At 40.6% G+C, this 23379-nt stretch overlaps 1 protein-coding gene across 4 annotated transcripts in view; it reads right to left on the reverse strand.

The window, feature by feature from the left end:
- Positions 1 to 22497, reverse strand: part of DNM1L (dynamin 1 like) — a 37432-nt gene extending 14935 nt beyond the window's left edge. The window contains exons 1-8 of one of the 4 annotated variants that reach the window (XM_080553616.1): positions 22221 to 22494; positions 11851 to 11998; positions 6414 to 6452; positions 5207 to 5253; positions 4033 to 4104; positions 3350 to 3436; positions 2352 to 2514; positions 250 to 370 (exon numbers count right to left, since the gene is read on the reverse strand). In XM_080553616.1, the coding sequence (XP_080409742.1) occupies positions 250 to 370; positions 2352 to 2514; positions 3350 to 3436; positions 4033 to 4104; positions 5207 to 5253; positions 6414 to 6452; positions 11851 to 11998; positions 22221 to 22322 (779 nt within the window). In that variant the 5' untranslated portion in view covers positions 22323 to 22494. Of the gene's footprint in view, positions 1 to 249; positions 371 to 2351; positions 2515 to 3349; positions 3437 to 4032; positions 4105 to 5206; positions 5254 to 6413; positions 6453 to 11850; positions 11999 to 22220 lie in introns of all 4 variants that reach the window. The other 3 variants (XM_080553618.1, XM_080553617.1, XM_080553619.1) reach the window with 3 other exon arrangements.
- Between the last annotated feature and the right edge of the window lie 882 nt (positions 22498 to 23379).

The raw sequence follows: 23379 nt of genomic DNA on the forward strand, positions 1-23379 counted from the left end.
AATCAGTACTGGAAAGAAGTAACACAACAGTTTTTTTAGAAGAAATGTCCCTATTCCTTTCTAAATTAGCAGTTGATTGACTGGAAGAAGAACAGATTTTTGAAAAGTCACCAACGAGCTTGTTGCTTGCTTGGTTGTTTCAGCGTCAGGTCTCTCTATTCTTAAACCCATGCTCATGGTTAAATAAACCCAAAGCATTACTTCATATTAACAGTCTTTAAAAAATGATATAAATATGCCCGGACAGACCTGTTCACCACTCCAATGATGCCAAGTTTTACTGGAATCACTCTTCCCATAAGCACATCCATAGCATCAGTGCCAGCATCCATGAGATCCAGCTTTGTGATAACAGCAAGGGTTCTTCGACCTACCAAAAGCAAAACTCAGTCAAAGGGATGTTTTGTCTTGATCAAGGTAGCTAAAGCCTATCATTCAAAAAGTTCCTCAGGAATGAAGAATGAAGTGTAATAGGACAAACCAGCAAAGACCAGCACAAGAATGTGTAGTACTGGTCTATCTGGAGCCCATTATTAACGAAAGTGTGTGTGTATATATATATATATACACACATATTTATATACATATATATATATATGTGTGTGTAAAATATAACACGGTTTGGCAGGTATTGCTCCCCATATGTATGTGGTTAAAGAAAAAGGTTTAGGTGCTATGCAGTTCAAAATTTTCACTAATTGCAACAAATATTTTTGCATAGTACATGAAGTCAGAGGTGCTACGTACTTGCAGAGAAGACTAAGGCAGGCAGGGGACCTGCAGGTGTAAGCAAACTGAACACTTTTCTAGGATCTATGTAGAACTAGATATAATGGCAATGTTTCAAACTACTTTTGAAACACCACTGCTACTGGAGAAGCTGCCAGAGGAAGTAACAGGACCACTTCAAGCATTGTGCAAATACACAGCCAGAATCCCAAGAGACTGAAAAAGCAGTATGGGATTTATTTTCCTAACAAAACAGACTTTTGTCAAATATGTGACAACGTTTTCTGAATGAAAATTAAAACTTAATTACTAGTCACTGTGGAAGAAATAGTGACTCAAATTCACTAAGTAGGTAAATTTTGCATGTTTAAACAGGTAGGCTAACACGTGCAAGTCTTGTCTGGTGCCTTGGTATTTCCTTGGCTCTTAGGTCGGAAAATGAAAGTGGCAAGAACTTTTTCTTTTAAATCATAGCATGCTTTTCAAGTCTAAAAATAATCCATCAACTCAGAAAAATGAAAAGGTACTTGGCTCCTGAAACTTTCAGATGAATGTAAGTTTGAAATTCTAACCAGTTTAGCGCTCCAAATTCTCATTACATACCATTGTGCTTACAGTTCTTGCAACATAAGCTGCTACTCCAGACCTTTAGGATTAGAATTTTGGGAAGTGATCCAAAAGTCACAGCTGATCACTTTTATGGGAGTAAATTAAAAGGAAAGGGTCAGCTGCATTGAATGAGAACAATCTGACTGAAGACACAGCCAAGAGAAGAGATTCTCCTGCAAAGTTATGTGGCTGTGCAATCCGTAAACGCTTATGCAGACAGGCCCAAGCAGACTCGGTGTTTGAAATCAGGTGAGAAATACTACTTTTAAGGAAAGAAGAACCTGAGAGTAAAGCATACCAACACCAAGTTTTATCCTAATTTCAATATATCTATGTTCAAAGTATACATTTTCATCTTCTTTCAAATCACAGTGCCATTTATTAGTAAATAGTACCAACAGCACTTCTCATACACAAGAAACAGGTACTCAGTAGCTGCAGATCTATTTCAAAGTCATTAGGTAAATATAAAATATCATAAACATCATTCTACATTAAGTCAAATCAGTCAGATCTGTCATACAAATGCAGGACATTACAATGGGTACTTATAGTATATGTTATTTTTACTCTTACTAAAAGTCACTAAACAAACAGCTAAACAGTTAAATATCAGCTGCAGGATGACATTTTCTCTCATAAAAGAGAGAATATTGGACAATAAAGCATGAAGTCATCCTAACAGACTAAATTATTAAAAATCTCAAAACCTCAAACATTCTGTAGTGCTATTCTGTTTCTCTGAAAATGTAAGTTGCTCGTATGACTATTAAAATAGTCATAAGCCAGAAAGCTCTTAAGATATTAATTCATCACAGCATTTTCTGAATTGCAGGGACTGCAGCAGAAAATCTTTAAGCAAATATAATAATTATATTTTCTAGGAAATGCAGGAACATTCATTTTCCTTTCTACTTTTTTAAAAAAAAAACTTTAGCTTTATTTTAGGATTTAAATTAAATTAATTAATTTAAAAAAAAAGATTTACAGAATCAAGGGGTTTTGCTGCTTACCATCTGGATCCACCTCCCGTGCAATTTTAAGTGCTTCTGAAGTGGCCATGTCTGTGTTAGCTGCTGTGACCGCCAGAATAATTGAATTTGGGTTGCTGATGAATTGAAGGATTAGCTCTCTTATTTGAAGTTCAATATCCTTAGGCTGATCACCAACAGGCACCTAGAGAAAAAAACAACACAGAACTTTTCAAAATTGTACAAATTGTTCAAAATTGTACAAAATTCTATGTTATTGAAGATTACTCATTGAAGATTTATACTCTTTATAGTGTAACAAAGTTTTCCAGCCCTTTCTTTTCCCCTTCACAAACTGGAAAGAAAAGGAAAATCTTGGAAGGAATAAAAGCCAAAACCACTCTTATAAAAGTGAGAATCAACTCATATGATTTGTTTTGATACTGTTGTCAGGATGACTTGCTATCCAAGAATCATCTGCATAACAGGCAGAGTGGGGTGCATATGTCTGCAGAGGCAGGTAAAAGAAGTCATCGTGATCACCTTGCCACAGAAAGTTATTCAGTATAAAACCTGAACAGGATCTGAACTCTCCTTCTAATGTATTCTCACTTTATACAATTTCTTAGGCAAAACGTGCATAGCAGCTTCTGGAGATGCAATGGGAAAAACATTTTCAAATTTGTCAACTGCCCATCTCTCTGCAGAAACCGATCTGAAATTTAAGAGTTCTCTCTTATCTCCAAGGGAATGTGCTGCTTGCGCAATGTTTCCGATCACTCAATTCTATATAGAAAGAGGAAGAGCTTAAGTAAATCCAGCTCCTGTAACAGTGGACAGCACCAGAAACTCAAATCCTACACCAGAACATGTGACATCTCAAATTTATATAGCCAAATACTTAAACTAAGGAACAATGTTTTAGTTCTTGAAAGCTGTTTAATCTAACAATACAGAACCAAGCCAAAGACTGAACATACGCTCCTTGATTCAAAACAGTGTTTACAGCGAGTCAGAAAAAAAAGCATTTCGTATCTTACCTTTGTCATTCCTGGTAAATCCACAAGAGTCAGATTTACAACATTGGATGAAAAAATTTTAAGATGAATAGGTTCAGGACTGATTCCCTAGAAATATATTAATAATAAAAAAAAGTTAATCACCGTACTGGATTATGTAAATGACCTTTTAGAAAGCCAAAAGCTGAAGTTCTATATAAAAACAGCCAACCAAACAATCAAAAACAAACAAAACAAAAACCCAACAGCTTTCTTCCATCATATGTCTTATACCTACCTATTTGGTGAGAGAAAAAGCCAGCCACGTTCATCAACCAAGTGCTTTGGAAGCTGCTTTGTTATCCTCTCAATATAATGCATAAAAGGCTTTCTATTTCAGTAATTATAATAGATATTTGAGAATAAATTACTTGATTTTATAATCACACACGAAGGCATGTATGTGGAAAAAATAGAAGCATGTTTAAGTTTATTTTTTGCACGATTATTATGGAAGCTTTGAAGTAAAGTGACAGCAATTCTCTGCACTTCCTTTTAGCTTAAGTCATCTCATGAATACAGTGAAAAACCTTGAGACAGCATGACTATGATTTTTCATGAGAATAGTTCAATGCTTCTCACTTCTAGCCACTAGAACTGCTTAAGAAAGATTTCAGCAGCAAGAGGATCTACAGCAAGACAACGATGGACAGTTCAGCATTTACCTTATTATTTCCTGAAATCCTCTCTGTTTCATTTTCTATTTCCTGACGAATTTCATCAAAATCTGTATAGATCTGAAGTACAAAAGAAGAAGATTATTTAAATATCAAAAGCAGCATACTCTTACCTAATTGTGAAATAATGCTCTCTTCTCCAAGAGACAATGAAAATTTCTGTAACTATGTATGCCAAAGGTAAAAAAAAAAAAAAAAAAAAAAAAAAGTAAGAATGACTAATAGCCCATAAGCTAATGCTAACAGAAATCATCAGTGCTAAAAATGAGAGAACTCGTAATCTTGGCATTTAATCTGTTGCAGCATCAGGTGGCAGCTATTAGCACTTATTACTACCCATCAATGTCAGACAACGTAGAAAAAATAGCATCCACCTAAAGAGAATTTCAAACATTTAATTATATCGCTGATCTAGTTACAACCACTTGAAGTTAATGAACAACACAGAGCTTGAACCCCTGCACATCTGGGAGGGGACAAAACAGTGTTTTTATTTTTTTTCTGCTCGTCTAGTTTTACCATCCTTCCGCCAATCTGAAATACGTTAGAATACGGCTACTCTTTCACATGTTCCCACTGTGTTCCTCTTTAGGTTTCCTTTAATTTCCAGCACTGCCTAGAAGATGAGGAAATCAGTTTAAAGCAATAAAACACTTAAAAAGTGCATCTGCCAACACAGAGATACACTGTTACCAAAGAGACCCAATGCTTAGTCTTTTGCTTGAAGCCCGTGGTCATCTCTGTTTCTCCTCTCCCTTGATAAATATTAGACTCCTCCTTCCTTCTCATAGCTTTCTAATCTTTCTCTAACATTGCCAGTCCTTCAGTGAATTGAAATGACCTGTGACTGTATACTTTCTTGCCTTTGCAGTTTCCATTCTCATCTCACTCATGCACAAGAAAAAAAGTCAACAGAACAACACAAAAGGGATTAAGATAAATAACTCAAGTGAATCAATGATCCACTTACAGAGCCATTGATAAGTAACATGTTTTCATAAATTACTCTTAAAAAGTAAGAAAATCCTCAATAATCTTGCACGCAGCATAGCAGGTAGAATAATCTCCTTTTTGAGAAAGACAAGGGAAAGAGATACAGAATTAAGTATATATATGACAGTGTATTTATGACACTGCTGCTCCACCACCAGAGCAAACATACCTTGTTTTTGGTGTGAAGAAATTTACCCCATTCTTCAGCATCTATCTCTGAAAACAAAGAATTGATACATGAGGAAGAGGAAGCAGATGTTCCAATCACATTTTTCCAAGAGCCTGTTTATTGAAGACTATAATGTGATTTTTTTTTTCAAGCAGCAAGAGAAGAATTAGTCTGTTTTCTGCTGTTAGATGTTAAATAGCTCAGTACACATACACTTATGATTCTGCTTAAACACTGCATCTCATTATTCTTTGTAATTTATCTTATTACACAATGCCCATCTTCTGAATTGTGAACTGAGCTAATCAGCTGTCCTACCATTCTTCAGTAAAGGTCTAATCCATTCAAAAATCAGCTTGCAACAGAAAACAAAATAATTATTAGCAATAGCTTAAAAAATGAAAAAATATACCAGCCTTTAGCATCTTTTCTTTTACCATGCAAATGAGATCAAATTACAGCTGAAAGAAAAAAAGTTAGAAAAACCTGTAGAACCAAAAAGAAAAAGGCACAAACAGAAAATACATAAGTATTCTACATAACAATGAAGTCTTAGGAGAACATGTCTCTTCCCAAATCTGTCGTGGACCAAACATTTTAACTCTTGTCAGTCACCACAGATGTCTGAAATTACTTGTGAGCTACTCAGGAGCAGTCCCAGAAACAGCAAAGTTTTGTCAACTCCTGCTTTGTAGTGCAGGCAGCAGTTTGAGTTATGCTGCAAGACACTTGCACTTTCACAACTAGGTTTCCAAGCACCAGTAAGTTCTGTTTCAAAATTTTTAAGTTAGCCATCATTTCCCGTCTGCTCCCCAGTGCAGCAGTCTGCTCTACAAGAAATCTGGTCACTTGGCAAACACACAGCTTACCTGAAATTAAGTCACCATTCAGAACGTTTTTTTCACTTAAGTTGAATTTCAAGATACTTATCACTAGAGATCTTTCAAGGGATTTGGGAATTAAAAGTGCAGAAAGTTCTATGAAGCAGCAATGACACAGAAAAGCAAAAATCATCTCATTCTAATGCAACAAGGTCAGAAAGCTAAAAATCAACTAAATCACAAGACTCAGCAAAACAATCAATCAACACAGTAGCCATCGTGGAAAAGTAAAAGTGTAATCAACAAGTGGCATGAAATGTATGTGGTTAGTGTATATAAGCATGCACTTGATGTGTAGGGAGAAAAAGCAAATGGAGAAAGGCAACCTTTAGAAAGGTGTCTTGGATTTTTCCATGTAGCAGGGTCTGCAGTTAAAGAGAAACAGTATTGAATGATGTTTAAAATTTTTCATCATATTTAACATAGCATTTTATTAACCTTCATCACCAGACTATTACAAAGATCACAGATGCATGCAGACAGATGTGCATGCTCATCTACTACTGATGGAAATGTGTAACATTTACAGTATGCATGGCAATAAGATCCTAACAGAACACTGATAAATGCTGCTTATTAATTGATATTCTAGATGACAAAGTTTACTTGATGATCACTTTACTATTGCTATTCATCTAATTCCAATAGCTTACAATATTTTTTTCTGAGCAAAGAAAATATCACCCGTAGTTTCTGCAAGGCTGAACTTCCTTGGCAAAACATTTCTCATCTTTTATTCATGGCAAGAATGAGAAAAAATCAAGCACATTTTTAGTATCACTGAAGGTAATATTACTGCACAGGAAAGAAACCTGAGTTTTGCATCCATATTTTAATGATGAAAATAAATTTATGCAGATTAAAAAAATCAGACCACCTCTGAGACAGATTTAAGAAGAGACAACATTAACTACCACCATTCTCAACTTTAAGTTTCTCATGTTTATATAAACCCCATATTCAAAAAAAACCAAAGAAAACTCTTTATTGACATGCTATCGAGTTTACAGCTATATTTTTCTGTGATGCCAGTGCATCACAGCAGCATGGAAGTGCAAGAATAAAACAAATTAGTGAAGAATTTTTGCTGCATGTGCCTATTTGGCACAAAATGCAAGCAGCACAGCAACAATCAATTCTTCAGTTTGGAAAGCTTATTAGATCTGGGGAGTTAATTCTAGTGCCTTGCTCAGGTGGATAAGTCAAAGCCTTATTAGTGGAGATGCACTGATTTAGATTACCTGGATCAACTCAGGAAAAAAAAAATACAAAAAAGACTTCTATCTTTACTGTTTTATGGGAATTCACAGACAACTACAGGCACATGAGCTATGAAGAAACCAATGTTAGGAGGCAGCTTTTGTTTGTATCAGCTGACAAACAGGCAAACTTACATACCAGTCTCCCCACAAAAAAGTGTAAAATGAAAGGGCTCATTAATTCCAGGTTATTAAATGGGTTTAGTCCATTTACAGTACAGAGGAACTAAAGCAAAATGCACATTCAGGAAGAAACTACAGTATCTTCAAAGTTGTATTACTCGTCCCCTCTTAAAAGTTGAATCTGAGAAAGGAAAAACAGGCATGGAGCTAGAAGAAAAAAACAGTAAGATACTGACACCACAGCATTTGAAAGATAGCAACCAAGCATTCTTCCACCATCTCCTTAGGAGGAATATAACGTAGGTTTAGTCTTAAATTACTGCTTTTCTGGCAGCATAGTAATCTGCTGCTAGGTTTAGTTCTGTGTGTAAAGAATTGTTTTAGTATCATCTATTAACTTTTAAAAATACATACAAAAATGATGCAGCTTAGTAAGAGGCATTGCATCTTACCTTGTTAACATCCACGGATCAAATAAGGCCAATTTTAAAAAAATAAAAAAGTTTTCCTTGCTATATATAACACAAGAAAAGATTGAACCCATGATAAAAGGCTTGGTCTTAAACTCAGTCTTAGATCATATAGGACAAAAAAAGACTTAAAGAATAAACGCAATGTCCCAAGATGTACAGAAAATCTCACTTGGTGCAAATACAAGTTTAATTTTTCTCAGAAGTTTCACTTTATACAGAAGGAAACACTTGCCCCACTCTTCTCAAGTCTATACTGACACCCACCCCTTTTAACATTTGAGGAAAAAAATCCCAGTAGCTCTAGTTTAATGCAAAGGAGTTTTTAGGAAAGGAGGAAGGATTTGAATCATTACACAGAATGCAGGGATGCTCAAGGCAAGGAGAAAATATTTCAATTAACCTACATTCAACAACTCAATACTTTCTGGCTGACACACTGAACATTTTTTATATCACTAACTTCACTAGTAAATCAGTCTCCCCCCCAGTTTTCTTATTATTTGTAATCTTCTCAGGCAAGACTTTCATGTGTATTAATCAAGTGATTACATACAAGCTTCAGAGCTAGATAAAAGTGTGCAAAAATGGCATTACAGTCATTACAAAAATGTTTCCCATTACCCTCATCCTTTCCTGCCTCTCTCTAAATGAAATCCAACTTGTGAAAATACACGACCTTCTTCCAGTTCCTTCTGTATGTTGGACCATTTTTTCCATCCTCAATGACAAGCTCTCTCAGGTGAGAACTCTTTTATTATTATATATATATTAATATAATATATATATATAATATATATAATACTCGTGAGAATTAATGTAAGATTATATAATAATCTTTATTATTTCTACAAAGAGAAGTACAATGAAGCAGTCCACACTTTTGGGGAGCTAGGGACAGGAGACTCATATTTGAAGTAGAGAGCAAAAAGCTGACAAAACAGCATTGAATTTGCAAGCAACAGCTGCGTATTAATTATTCTGTGTTCCATACCAGTTCTACCTGTTCAGAATTTGACCAGCGTTCAGCTTCCTATCCTGGATTAAAAAAAGAACCTATACACACATTTCCTAGTCGGCCATCCATATGCTCCCTCCTCACTGCCATTTCCTAACGCACGGATCAGCTGCCAGAAGCTACAGGACCAATTAAATAATTAATGAGATCAGCCCCAGGTCTCTCATGTACGCTGCTTCTCCTGTAATTTGATAAGTGAGCACACAGTGAGGTATCTCCGCATCAAACACACCGTGTGCTGAATCACTAAAGGCTAACAATAAGTAGCAAAAGCATGAGTATGTTTCTTTCACTTCAAACCATCCATGTCACTGTAGAATATATGCATCAGTTTGAAATGTTATGAAAACACAGCTCTTCATATATAATGGAAAATTCATCTCTCTGGTCTTTTCCAATGACTTTGGTCTACTACAGTGACCACCACAAAAAGGTATCACACAGCTCACCAGTGAGCTCAGGGGCAGCAGAGAAGATCCTTAATGTTTCTTGTTAAAAATCAGATGTTAGAATTATAGCCAGGTGTTTGAACTTTCTCAACAATCTTTCCAAATGTGCTCCAAAGAATCAAACGGAAAACAATAAATAATAAAAAATCACCCTTAAATTGATATGAACTGATATTCTTTGGCAGATGACATGCATCAGAAGATATTAAAATAAAGCTATTTGAGAGAGACAATTTCTTCCTTCATAGCCATAAAGACAACGCAATTGCCCATGCCTAAACAAATACCACAGCAATCCAAAGTGCTTTGTGTTAAAAACGGGGAAGCTTTCTGGATGCAAACGCCCAGACAGATGTTAAACTTGAGATCACAAAATCACAAGGGATCACAAAGCAACAGGGCAGCTGCACAAAAGTATCCGTGCACACACACAGTTCATTACCAGCACGTTCAGGAAGCAACATGCCAGGACTGACATGCTCTTGTCCAAGATTCCGTTTGTAACGTAGAAACCTTTCATACCAACAGCATCTCTGCCTGCAAGACTTCCCTTTCGGAAATCCAAAACACATTTAAGCCCTACCTCAGCATCCAAATCAAAACCAACAGAACTATGACCTCTAATAGCATAGAGACTTATTAAAATCTCAGACAGTAGAGCCAGGATAACAGGTTACCATCTTTTTCTTTCCAAGCTACTTGATCCCATCTTCTCAGATGAAACACAATCTGTATGTAAGCTAAGCCATACCAGTGACAAAACCACGGTGATTTGCTTGAATTTTGAGGGAAAAGAGAAGCATTTCAAACATAACTGGTAAAAGTCATAAAAGTCTGTCTGTTCTTAACAAGCCTACATTTCTCTCCAAAGAACATCAGGAAGAGACCATAACACGTACATCTTACATATTGATTTTTTTTTTCTTTAAAGGTCTAAATGGGCCTTATAAATATTAATTTAGCTCAACATCCTAATGCAGTAATATCATTAATCCATTCAAATTTAAAATTCATATCCACAGATCAAACGCAACCTACAGCAGAAAGTCTCTGCCTTGACTCCAAATACTTTGATTACAAAATTACCTTTTATACCTGTAAAGTTGCACAGCAGAACAAAATCATATTTTATTCTACAACTCAGAATCAAAGCATTCTGACAACTACCAAAAACTATACACTGTACAATGCAAGTAGGGTGAAACCACTTTTAAAGAAATCAGATCTGTCATTCTTTAAAAGTAGCCAAGAGTTACTTGTTAAGAATGGGTTACTGGTCTTGGAAGGTTTTCAAGACCAAACTAAATAAAGCCCTGAGCAACCTGGTCTTGAGCTTAAAGACAGCCCTATTTACGGCCCTATTCTGAGCAGGAGACTGGACTCCTGAGATCATTTCCATCCTGAATTTTCCTATGTTCTCTTCACAATCCAGAACATCCTGGACTGCATACTGTGTCCTGCATGCTAAAAGCTCTTAATTGTTATGAACCAAAATTGTTTTCTGCTTGTGGCAATATTGAAAATTGGAGCATTAACCTTTAAACTGCACATTAGGAACTGTTCTTCAGCAACCAATGACTATAAATATTATATGAAGAGAAGTACTACCAAAAAACTTCTGTTACCTCCGCTTGCTATTTCTGGAAATAAACTCCAAACAATTTAAACACAATAAGAATTAAAAATTGTAGCCCCAAGATTATTGCACCATCAAAAGTCTGTGTACCTTCACTGTCTAAATCAAAAAATCTAAGATGGTCAGAAGGTGGATATGGTCCTGATGGTCTTTCAAAATGTCAAGAGCAGCAGTTAGTACAGAACGCGTTCAAAATCCCAAGGGACAACTGAGATGAATTTCATGATCTGCTGGAGGATAATAAACACTACAGAAGACAAAAGCTTTAAACTAGAGACCATCACAATACTTAAAGCATTGTTCTTGATGTGCTTACTGCCTGAACTGAGAGATTCTATCTGTAAGCTACAGAACGTGCCTACTAAATTCTTTTTGCATCTATGGCAGGTTTCTTTGTTTTTATTTCTCCTTCTACCGCTTTGTCCAGAGTTTGTTTATTTCTTCACCTCTTTCCACAAAGTCATATATAGTCATCCTCTCAAGGAAAGGTCTTATTTAAACAGCAAAAGAGGAAGGGGATAAACACACACAGAAAAGTCATGTTCTCAGTGCTCTATACAACCTTTATCATAACTGAAATACTTATTTTGGCCTGCTTTTCTCAGAAGTACTTGCTAAGAACAGGAAAGCTTGAGATACTAGATATTTTGAATATCCAAAAGCTTTTGGCTTCATGACTTTTGCTGTATGAACACAACAGCTGTAACAATGGCTGTGTTTTCTTCTACAGTATTTTTCAGTAAAATGCACAAGAAAGATTAAAAGCCTCTTTCCTACTAGGCAAAACGTGCTCTTGGATCTCACTTACCGTTTTCATCTCCAGCTGTTTTCCGACCATCCTCTGGGGAAACGTGCACCAGCTGCAGAATAAGGGGTCTTCGGGTGACAACTCCGGTACCTCGCGGGAGCAGATCTCTCCCCACAAGACTTTCCAACACAGAACTCTTTCCACTGCTCTGAAAATCGGAATACAGCTACATGATTTTCTTGAACAAAAAAAAATGTTTTAACATTTTAGTTTTAGCTTGCTTTCACCACTCCCACAAACAGTTGTCTAGTCTGTCCTCTGCTATACAGTGTCCTACAGAAAGCATCTGACAGACTCACTGCATCTAATACAGTGATATCACATCACAAGGGCAACACAAGGCAAGTCTGCTATAAGTCAGTAGCTGTTTAAACCTGCTTTTGATACTTAAAAGCCATGGTGATGGATGTATTTCTATTTCTTATGGATAAATTAAACAAGTAAAAATCAAACATAACACTTTGGAAGTCTGACCTATCAGACTTTAACGGTTTGTGGGGTTATCTGTTGTTGTTTTTAATAGGACTATAGTAAACTCTTTCAGCTTTCTGTAGCATGTAAGACAACACAGACAGGCCATGAGAAAACCCGTTTTGGCAATCACTGCAGTCAGTTAGGAGCTGTTACTACATGAACATTGTTTTACCAAACAATTCTCTGAAAAAAAAAAAAAAAAGGAAGCTTTTGACAGCTAGAACATGTATTACCACTATACTACCGCAGTTCAGCTTACCAGTTCTGAAAGAGCAGATACAAGACTTTAAATAAATCAAAAAATGAGCATATAACCTACCATAACATGAAATTAAGGATACTTAAGACTGATTTTAAGTATCAAACATTTAGTGGCATCTTAAGCGATTTTTCTAAAACCAAAAAAATAGATCAGCAGAGATCAAGCAACACAGCACAATCAGGCAGCACCTGAGGACACTGTGCACTAAAATCTTACCAAACAGGAGCTGAAGAACCATGTGGCCAAAGTACAAAGTAGTTCTGGAAGCCTCCCTGCCAGAGTTTTGTTGTAGCACAGTTCAGAAGTATAACTAGTGTTACAGACTGTGAAAATACATGAATTTCTGAGTGACAGCCAGGCTACTTTTTGACAAACTTTATAATTTAAAACAAGTGGAATGCCTGCTCAAGAAGATGAAACACAATAAAGGTTCATCAGCTGCACTAAAAAAAAAAAAAAACAACACATGCTTTCCTTTATGAAAAATATTTTTAACATCTCTTGAGTAAGATTTCTTTCACGTGGGTAGAACTATCACTTCAGTCTCAAAGGGTTGAAGGTGAGACCTGAATGTGGTGACTGCTTTTGAGCATAATCTGAGTAGAAGAGCATAATGAACAGCTCAAGTCCCTTCCAAAAACCTCATCAAGACAGAAAAACAAAACCCATGGGGCAAGTCACTGCACACTACTGCTCACCGTTTGGTCTTTCCAAAATAGGAGGAAGCTGAGATTGGTACCTCAAGGGTCTGTACTGGGACCCGTACGGTTTAGTACTTTTTAACAACAGACAGTGGGATCTAGCACATCCTTTGCAGGTTTGTGGACAACACTAAGCTTGAGTGGTGCAGCTGACAGGACAGACTGACATGACATGCCATCCACAGGGACCTGGACAGGCCAGAGAAGTGGGCTCCTGCAAACCTCATGAAGTTCAGCGAGGCCAAGTGCAAGGTCCTACACTTGGGTCAGGGCAATGCCAAAAATGAATGCAGGCTGGGCAATGACTGGACTGAGAGCAGCCCAGCAGAGGACTTAAGAGATACTGGTGGATTAAAAATTGGATGTGAACTGGAAGTGCACATTTGTAGCCCAGGAAGCCAACCGTATCCTGAGCGGTATCAAAAGCAGCGAGGCCAGCAGGGCAAGTGAGGGGATTCTGCCCCTTTGCTCTGCTCTCGTGAGGCCCCCCCTGGGGCCCCACGTTCTGCTCTGGGGCCCCCAGCACAAGGACACGGAGCTGTGGGAGTGGCTCCAGAGGAGGCCACGGGGCTGATCAGAGGGCTGGAGCACCCCTCCTATGGAGACAGGCTGAGGGAGCTGGGGTTGCTCAGCCTGGAGAAGGGAAGGCCCCGGGGAGACCTTACAGCGGCCTTCCAGTGCCTAAAGGGGCCTGCAGGAAAGCTGGGGAGGGACTCCTGGTCAGGGAGTGTAGTGATAGGACAAAGGGTAATGGTTTTAACCTAAAAGAGGGGAGATTTAGATTAGACCGAAGAAATTCTTCACTCAGAGGATGGTGAGGCACTGGCACAGGCTGCCCAGAGAAGCTGTGGCTGCCCCATCCCTGGAGGTGCTCAAGGCCAGGCTGGATGGGGCTTTGGGCAGCCTGGGCTGGTGGGAGGTGTCCCTGCCCACAGCAGGGGGGTGGGACTGGGTGGGCTTTCAGGTCCCTTCCAATCAAACCCTTCTGTGATTCTACGACAAACTACACATGGAACAAGAACATGATGTCCTACGCCACTCCCACAGCCCAGGTACTTTCAGATGTAAAACGAATTATCTGGATCCTCTGCAGTGGTTTAATAACTGACAAATGTAAAGTCATACATTAGATGAGACACTGCAATACTCCACACATCAGGAAATTTGTTTCTAATTGCGTTATGTTTCCTTATTAAAGCAATCTGCTCTTGGAACATAATAGAGTATCTAATGATGCACTCCTTAATCTGGATCCTATATACATCCATTATCAAGAATTATCCGGCAAGAAAAGCAGTAAACACAACCCTGATCTTTCTCTGCCAGTGGGAGGAAGCGAGGGATATGGGGTCTGCTCAGAACACAAATTCAGTTCAGCCAACCCTTCATACAACGAATGTGGGCAGGGACCAGTACTTATGACTAAGGGTACTACAGAATTTTTAGGGATGAATTTAGACCAGCATCATGCTTGTTTTGTCATCTCACTGGAACTACTGTCATGATTTGAAGCAAGGACTGAAATACCAAGTCCACAAAAAGATTAACAAATTTCAGTCTTTTGTGGCACATCAGTCAGGCTTTCTTCCAGACTCTGACCTGATCCTAATTTGAAATATCTGTAAGTAATAATGACTAGAGGAACTTTATATAGATTATCCAGAAATAAAGGTAAATGCAGGAACACCTTGCTGTCTGTTGCTTTTTTAGCCATTGTGTCACACCTCCATTGCCAAGTGTGTAACGCTCTGCTCTGTTACCCATCAGTCTCATCCAGTTCGATGGATAGCAAAACTATTTTTCCTAGAAGTACAAACGTAAGAAGGGGGGACGCACACAGGGACTTAAGAAATGTTTTATTTGAATACACAGTGCATATGATGTAAATCTTATCAGCGTTCTTACTGCCTCCTGAACAGTTACGTCTTCATTCTTGTCAACATCATCTTCAGATTAACCTAGATCAAGGATGAAGGACAACAACAGGGAAATGACTGAGCACTTGCTCACAAACTAAAGAGCTGAGATCTGTCAGAACTGTGATCCACTCCCAAGAAGCCAGCATTCCTACTTGTTACAGGTCCTAACTATCCCGTTTCTGCCTCCCCAATCTCCATTTCATATTTACTTGTCCCTGCTTACTTCATTTGTGTGCACTTCTGAAGTATCCGTACACATTTTCTCCCATCCATTACATTAATTCCTTTGAGAAAAATCCCTTTGCACCGTGCTGCCTGGCCAGCCACACTTGTCAGGAATTCAGACGAGGCAGATAGCAGGGCATGACTTTGTCCAGCCGCCTCCGCAGCGGGAGTTGTTCCTTTCAGAGACACCTCAGGGCTGCTGACAAGCCAAACAGAAAAGATTCTGTATTGAACATTTTCAAGTAACGCTATGAAGAGCCATCCGTATTTATCCCAAACATTCCCTTCCCTGGCTTTCTCATCCTATTTCTAAGCCCACAGTGACCTAACGAGCAGTCCTAGTTTTAGAGGGCTTGCTCCCTACGCACAGAACACCAAGACACATTCTCCATGGCCAAAAGAGCCCTGACCCAATCCTCCCCCCTACTGATAGCTCCTCTCCTCTTTGAGTCCCACCTACAGGTACAAAGGCCTAGCTGCTGTGTCTCTGCTGGTAAAGACCAAGGCAAAGAAAGTGCCTCAGCCTTGTCCATACCCACTGTCGCTAAATCACCGGTCACAGCAGCAGCCTGCCCGTGTTTCCCTTGTTTCTTTCCTTCCTTCTATCACTGCGATGCAACAAGAAGCTGCTCTTGTTGCCCTTGATGTTCCTTGCCAGTTTCAGCTCTAGCCGAACCTTGGCTCTCCTAATACCATCCTCACATATGGAGGCAGCACAAAGGAGCTTGTCCTCTCTCCTACCTCCCGTGTGAGTCTTCTACTCCAACGCTCAGTTCTGAGTCTCCTCCACACCGCTCTCCTTATCTGCCTGCTCGTTTTCCCGACCGTGTGCACAGACTACCGCTTCGTGCTCCAAGGAGGTTGTTCCTAAAGGCACCCCAAGTCATTTGAGCTTCACTGTCCCACGTCTCACAGCACTCCCCACCCAGCTCAGTGAATAAGCCAACCCGCTCTGAGGAAGTCCAGTCCTTCTGACAGGACCAACTGATACATTTTCCATTACCTAATCAAACAGGAAAAAACTGCAAAGAACTCCTGCAACACAATGCAGATTGACTGCAGGAAGGCACAAGTAAAGAATTAAGGCAGCAAGGCCGGTAGTCCCCATGACTTCTTCATCACCAACATTTGAGAATGACAGCAAGGAATGGGGAAGCAGGAGAGGTTTTGCTTCCCCATGAGATATAACAGCTCCTGAAGAATTTTCTTACGAAGAGCAATGTATCTACCTTGATGTCTGAGACAAAACGGCAGCAATCATTTCTGTCATACAAGAAATAATTACAGAAGTCTGGCTGGCTAAATTATTCTCTCAGCAATGCATACATATCTGGCTTGCCAAATTCCAATCCTATTATTGAGAAATATAAGCTAATGTGTTTTTACTGAGGTCTCCCTTACACAGCTCAGCCAAAATTGTTCAGGAATCCTGTATTTACACCACATCTAGCTGTAAACACACATCAAACAGTAACAAATCCACAGAGGATTTGCAGTTGCATTATTTCTCAATACATCAATTCCCAATGTCCTCCAATACTTCGCTTGAGACAAAAATACCTCATTTAATTGGAAACAACCAACACCAAACTTAGAGAAGTTATTTCAGGGAACTGTGATATTTAAAGATCCACATTTATATGCAGTACAGACTGGATTTACGTATTATCACTTACAGTATTATTTTTTTTTCCAATAAAATAAAGCAAAAACAAAGCCAATTTGTACCTTCAAGTAAGAAGCAGCCAGTGAACCTACTGGCTACTATATAAAGAAATCTTCTCCAAGAACTACACAGGGTTTTTCTGCCCAGATTCTGAAAGGCATTTGCCAGGGCTTGTTTCTTTAATCGCTCTTCGCCTTTGTTTTCCTGAAAACATGCTTCCCTTGCACTATTCCCTGTGGGCAAGATACAAGTTACATCCTTTTTAATTAAAATAGGGGTTCTCAAAGAAATACAGTTACCAAGCACAAGCTGAAGAGAACCCTGGCAGCAAGCATACAAAACTTGGGGGAAAAATACCAATTTTTTCAGATTCTTCTCCAATTGTGTCCTTTCCTCCACAGTAACTGGGAGCTTGCAAACAACACATCGGTTTCACATTTAAAAACTGGAGGGACTGAATCAGAATGAGGAAATCACACTGTTCTTAGAGCCATGATTTTATTTATGTATAAAGCCTGCAGGTGGACGCAGTGTAAAGGTCAGCATGCCTCCAGTCAAAGCAGCTTTCAAGACCTACAAAGGAGCTGCTCAGAGACTGACAGGGCCCACCAGAGAAAAGAAACAGCCCAACACCAACTGCTGTTTGCACTGTTCAGCTTTAGCAGCAAAGTTTATAGTATTCCTGGCGTAAGTAAACAGCTAATTAATGTCAGCTTCACTTTGCTGCTTGTTTGAAACACACACCAGAACAGTCAGAGCGAGATTTGACAGGAGGAAGGGATGGCAAAATGGGAAACTGTTATGCCCAGGACTAGACGCAGTGCATGTCAGATACCAAAACAACCAAAGAGGCAAAGAGGGAAGACAACACCAAAAAAAAAGTTTGCAAAACAGCTGAAAGAAAAACGAGCTCTCCCCAGCCAGCACTGAAGCTATGTTCTAGTTACACCCCCTTTCACAACGGTAAGGCAGAAGACCTTTGCCTCCAAATCCCAGGAAAGACCACTGGAACAAAGAAAAAAATAAAAAAAAAAAAGAAAAGGCCATTCCTGGCCTGAGCTTTGTGTGGAGCTATTATAGAGAACGGGAGCTCCCACCCCGCTGCCACGGGCAGGGACACCTCCCACCAGCCCAGGCTGCCCAAAGCCCCATCCAGCCTGGCCTTGGACACCTCCAGGGATGGGGCAGCCACAGCTTCTCTGGGCAGCCTGTGCCAGTGCCTCACCGCCCCCATAGTAAAGAATTTCTTCCTAATCTTCACCTAAATCTCCCCTCTATTAGTTTAAAACCACTCCCCCTCATCCTGTCATTATCTGTTTGAGCCAAGAGTCACTGTCCCTCTTCTTTATAAGCCCCCTTTAAGTACCAAAAAGTTCCAACGAGGGCACCCCCGAGCCTTCTCTTCTTTAGGCCGAACAGCCCCAGGTCTCTCAGCCTTTCTTCACAGGAGAGGTGCTTGTTGTTTTCCTGGTCATTTCATACAGGATAAAGTCTCCTTCACCTAAAACCAGCTTTTCACCACCACCAAGCAGGATGCACCAGTGGATGAACAAGCTCCAGAGGCTTAAAGTCCCACTTCTCCAGGGAAAAGACAACAAAGCTCTGTAGGGCATCTGAATTTTAAGATTACAAAGCTAAAAACCAGATGCCTTGATAAGCATCCAGTGCATTTTCCTCCTCATCTCATTAGCCAGGACCATACACTAGCTTCCCATTGCTGTCAGCTTCTTGATGTGGCAATTACCATCCTAACTGTTCAGTCTATCTGCGTATGCAGTTGTACATATTCAAATGCTCACGTTGTTAGATCAAGAAGCCTTCCTCTGTAACAAGATTTGGTTTAGTGTTGAAATACGAAGCACGACACTTACTCCAAACAGCGAAAAAAGAAATAAATGTTACGTTCATCTCCGGGCCGATCACAGAGCCTAATTAACAGCTCCTTCAGATGGAAGCATCCAACAGAACAAACCACGTTAAATGCTGTAAACTACTCTTCCCCGTTTGAAGCCCCAAAAATAGCATTAACTGAAGACTGAGCAACAGTAGTACATACACGTACACCTGAAAGGTTATTTAAAAATCCCTTCTTGAATTTCAGTTGGTTGCTAAATCAATTTCACTATGAAGTCTCTATTAAAACCAACACTACAAAGTGCAACTCTTCTTTTTTTTACCACTGTCAGTATTAGTTTTGTAGCAAAGGAGTTCTCCTAACACTCAAGTTTGTACATATCTAGGTCAATGACTTCTAAAAACACAAAACAGACACCAAGAATGAATGACTTGGGAAAAAAAAGGGGGGGGGAATCCAATTCTACACATCTCCAGGCACAGAGTTTATTATTGTGTCTTTTATTATTTATTTCATTCTAAAAGTGACGCCCACTTCTGTACCATAGGTACTTCATTTCTGTAATAATACCTACGTGCTCTTAACATACAAGAGGTCATAACTAAACTTTTCTTCCCTTCTTTTATTATAGTGTTAATGGGTTTGGTTGAAGCACTTGTTATCCTTTACAGGTATGGACCACAAAGCAAAGCACTTGTAAAAAACACATTAGAAGGCTGGGTACTACTGTATTACTGCACAAATATTGTTTATCTGGTATTCCCAGCCTGGACATTGTTTTGCATTTCAACAATGCAGTTGTAAAAAGGCAACTGAAATACTGAATGAGGAAAAAAAAAAAGGCACTTCCCTATCTGGGAATGGCAGAAAGCACTAAAATAGCCATACAAAGTTGGCAGTGGGAGGGTGTCCTGCCAGTTCTATCAGCAGCAGTCTTCAATATTCTTAACAAACTCCGTACTGGGGTACAGAAATGACTCGTGCAGTATTTTGGCAGAAAATGCGAAGGAATTCTCAGATAACCAGGTCACAGGAACACTGCCAGAAGAAGGGCAAGAGTCCATCCACAAGTCTAACATTTACTAAGAAATATTTTGTAATTAGCACCAAAATCTACCTAGAAAAATGAAAAACTAGGACACTTCAATAAAAACCAAAGCATTCAAAGAAATTAAGGATTATAAGCAGTTTCTAACTCTACAAATGCTAGAAGAGAAAGAATTAATTTGGGGCACAAAAGCTGAAACAAATGAAAAATGAAGACAGACATAAGCACTAAACATGATAAAAGGGTAGAAAAGAGATACAGAACACAGGTAAGAAAAATGAACAACAAAAGTTATTAAAACCCCACATTTTCATTTTCCCCACTGAATACACAGAAAGGTCATTCAAGAAAAGAAAAATCAGACAGCTACAGAAATCTTAAGTGATAGCATTTGTTTTCCACAAAGGAAAATGGAGATGCAAAATTTAAAGCTGTCTGTGAATGCTAGACAAAGTACAAAAAGTAAGGACTGCATATGCCGGTAAGCTATAAAGAAATCAACTGTGGGAAAAAACCTTGCAGTCGCATAGCACAACCAAAAATAACTCCAGAAACAAGACTGTTAAATGGCACATTAAAAAAAAAAAAAAAAGTTGAAGCAAACTGCCAGAAGCAAAACTATCAGCTCTAAGGACGTATTTGAGACATCTCCAGAAACCTGCTCTACAATAAACTAACTTCAAATCAATAAAACAATAATATTTTGTTTTAAATATAAAATAATTGCACAAAATATCTACAGAATTACTACGTCCATAAAGACGATTATATCTTTCAAGAACATAGAATCATAGAAAACCACGGAAACACCAGGTTGGAAAGGACCTACAAGATCACCTAGTCCAACCGTCCTCCTATCACCAGTACTACCCACTAAGCTAGTGAATCATATCTCGTAGCACCTCGTCCAGGCGCTTCTTGAACACCGCCGGGGACAGTGACTCCACCACCTCCATGGGCAGGCCGTTCCAGTGCCTGACCACAGTGCCTGAACCCCAGCTGAAACAAACAAAACCAAGGTACAATTTCCCAAACATTTTGCTATACATGTTCCTGCAGTCGTGTACTGGGTCTGGCTGGGATGGAGTAAACTTTCCCTGCGGCAGCCCATACAGGGAGAGAGCGGTTATGTTGGAGTTCAGCTGCCCAGCAAGGTAAAACCACCACAAATCTATAAAGGCCTTTGCTTTGGTCTGGAGAAAGATATAGCGTCAGTTTACTTTATTAAAGGGTTTTTATGAGCATATTGAAGATAGCGCCAAAGGGGTATTAATACTGATGGGTAGACTGTTGGGTAGACTATTCAAGTCAAATGCACGTCAGCATAGTCTTAATGTTCATCGTGTGCTATATGTGCCTTTGAAAAGTTAACTAGCATAAAGTTGTTACAAAAGATGGTAATTCAAAAATAAAATGACATTTCAAGATATTTCAGAGTGAAACAGAAATGAATATTTCTATCAATTTCACATATGGAGATACCGCATCTCTGCTTTGTGCCTTTCTGTTACAGAAATAAACTAACAAAAAAATAAATAAATAGAAAACTCTTACCTATGTGATTGCTAATGTAAAAGAGGTTAGAAGCTTTCACGAAGCAACGGCCTCCTGTGAGCCGCAGAAGCAGCAAGCACCTAATATAAGATAGCAGCGCAAAGTCTCTGCCCCTGCGCAAGTGTTGCTGGTGTGTTTTATAAAGCGAGGGCCCTAAAGTCACTGAACGTATGTGGTATCTACCGGCAAAGCCTTGCTGGAGCCGAGCGCCTTCCAGCCAGCTGCACAGCGCGGCTGCCTCCGAGCACGCCTCCGCCAGGCCTCAGCGCCGTGCCCGTGCTGCAACCGCCGGCTCTGCGTGCGCCAGGTCCCAGGGGAAACCCGGGGGCAGCGCTGCCGGCGTGACATCCAACAGCCGCCGCCAATCCCACCGGAACGCACGGACCCGGTAACCTCGGGTTTTAGCAGAGTTTAACGTCTCATTTTCGGTGCCCCCCGCGGCCGTCGCGGCCCCGCCGGAGGCGTTCTGCGCCCGGAGTCCGGCCGCGGGGCACCGCCAGCCCCTTCGGGCCGGCAGGACGCGGCTCTCGGCCGGGCCCGGGCCGCGGAGGCCTCCCGAGAGGCGGCCCCGGTGTCCCCGGGCGTCCCCGGCCGTGCCCTTGGCGGCGGCGGCGGCCCCGGGGACGCCTCGACTTTGCCCCCCGCGGCGGCCCGGCCCCGCCTCACCTGCGTGCCCACCACCACGATCTGCGGCAGCTGGATGATGTCGGCCCCCACCGTGTTGAAGACGTCCTGCAGCTTGTTGATGACGGGGATCAGCGCCTCCATGGCGCCGCGGAGCCCCGCGCAGGCCGAGGCCGGGGCCGGGCAAGGCGGCGGCGATGAATGGGCGCGACCGGCGGCAGCGGCGGCGGCAGCTCCCGTCAGCCGCCCCCCCGCCCTCCTCCGCTGGCCGCCATTGGCGACGGCCCCCGCGCACGGCGCCGCCCCCAGCGGGCTGTGCGCGCCGCGCCGCGCCGCCGCTCGGCAGCACGGGAGCTGTAGTGCCTGGCTCGGGGCCGCGGCCCGAGGGGCGCGCAGCCTGTGCTACGGCCCCGCCTCCGGCCAGGCGCCGAGTTCGTTCTTACTTCAACATCTTCGCAACCGAGCCTCTCGTTCTTACCCAGGAAGTTTCACAGTGCTTGTTAGAGGACTGGTGTTTCACGATAAAAGCAAGAAGATGTCTAAACAGATTGTAATGAAGACAGGGATAGAAGAATGCGGGCTTGCTTAATCCCATTAATGATTTCTGAATAAAAGAGTTGTTATCGCTAAAGCCAGGAATGGAAGAATGGGGGCTTGCTTAATTGCATTAAAAATAGATGTTGCCGTGTGTCTTTGCTTCCTACTGTGCAAATTAACCCAAACAAGGACTCTCAGGGCCCCACAGAGGATGTTTCCTGACAAAAATGGGGAACCTGTCTCAAAAACCAGCTGAGACCGACCTTGTGGTTTGGACAAGAGCCAAGGAGCAGCTGAGTCTGTACAAAGGCAGGGGCTCAACTAGTGGTGATGAAGAAGAGTTATCAACATTCATCCCCACGACCCCCCGACGCCCACCACCAGAAGGCACTGCGCAAGCGCAGACGGGAGGAGTTTATGGAAATGACTTCTTGGAGCTAATTTTAATACAAAGTGGGGATAGGTTATGAATATGTATAGGCGTATTGGGAAACTTCATGTGTATGTAACTCTTTACTGCATATAACCAAAGCAAGTTGCCACATTAGGGTGTGCATGCCTTTGGGAGCTATCCTGCATGCGCCCGGCGCCGAAATAAACCACATACCTGCTTTATAACTCATTTGCTTTGAGTTGTAGAGTTCTTCCACGAATCAGTAACATT

This window comes from Anser brachyrhynchus (genome assembly GCF_964034855.1).
Source record: "Anser brachyrhynchus genome assembly, chromosome: 1".
Taxonomy (NCBI): Eukaryota; Metazoa; Chordata; class Aves; order Anseriformes; family Anatidae; genus Anser; species Anser brachyrhynchus.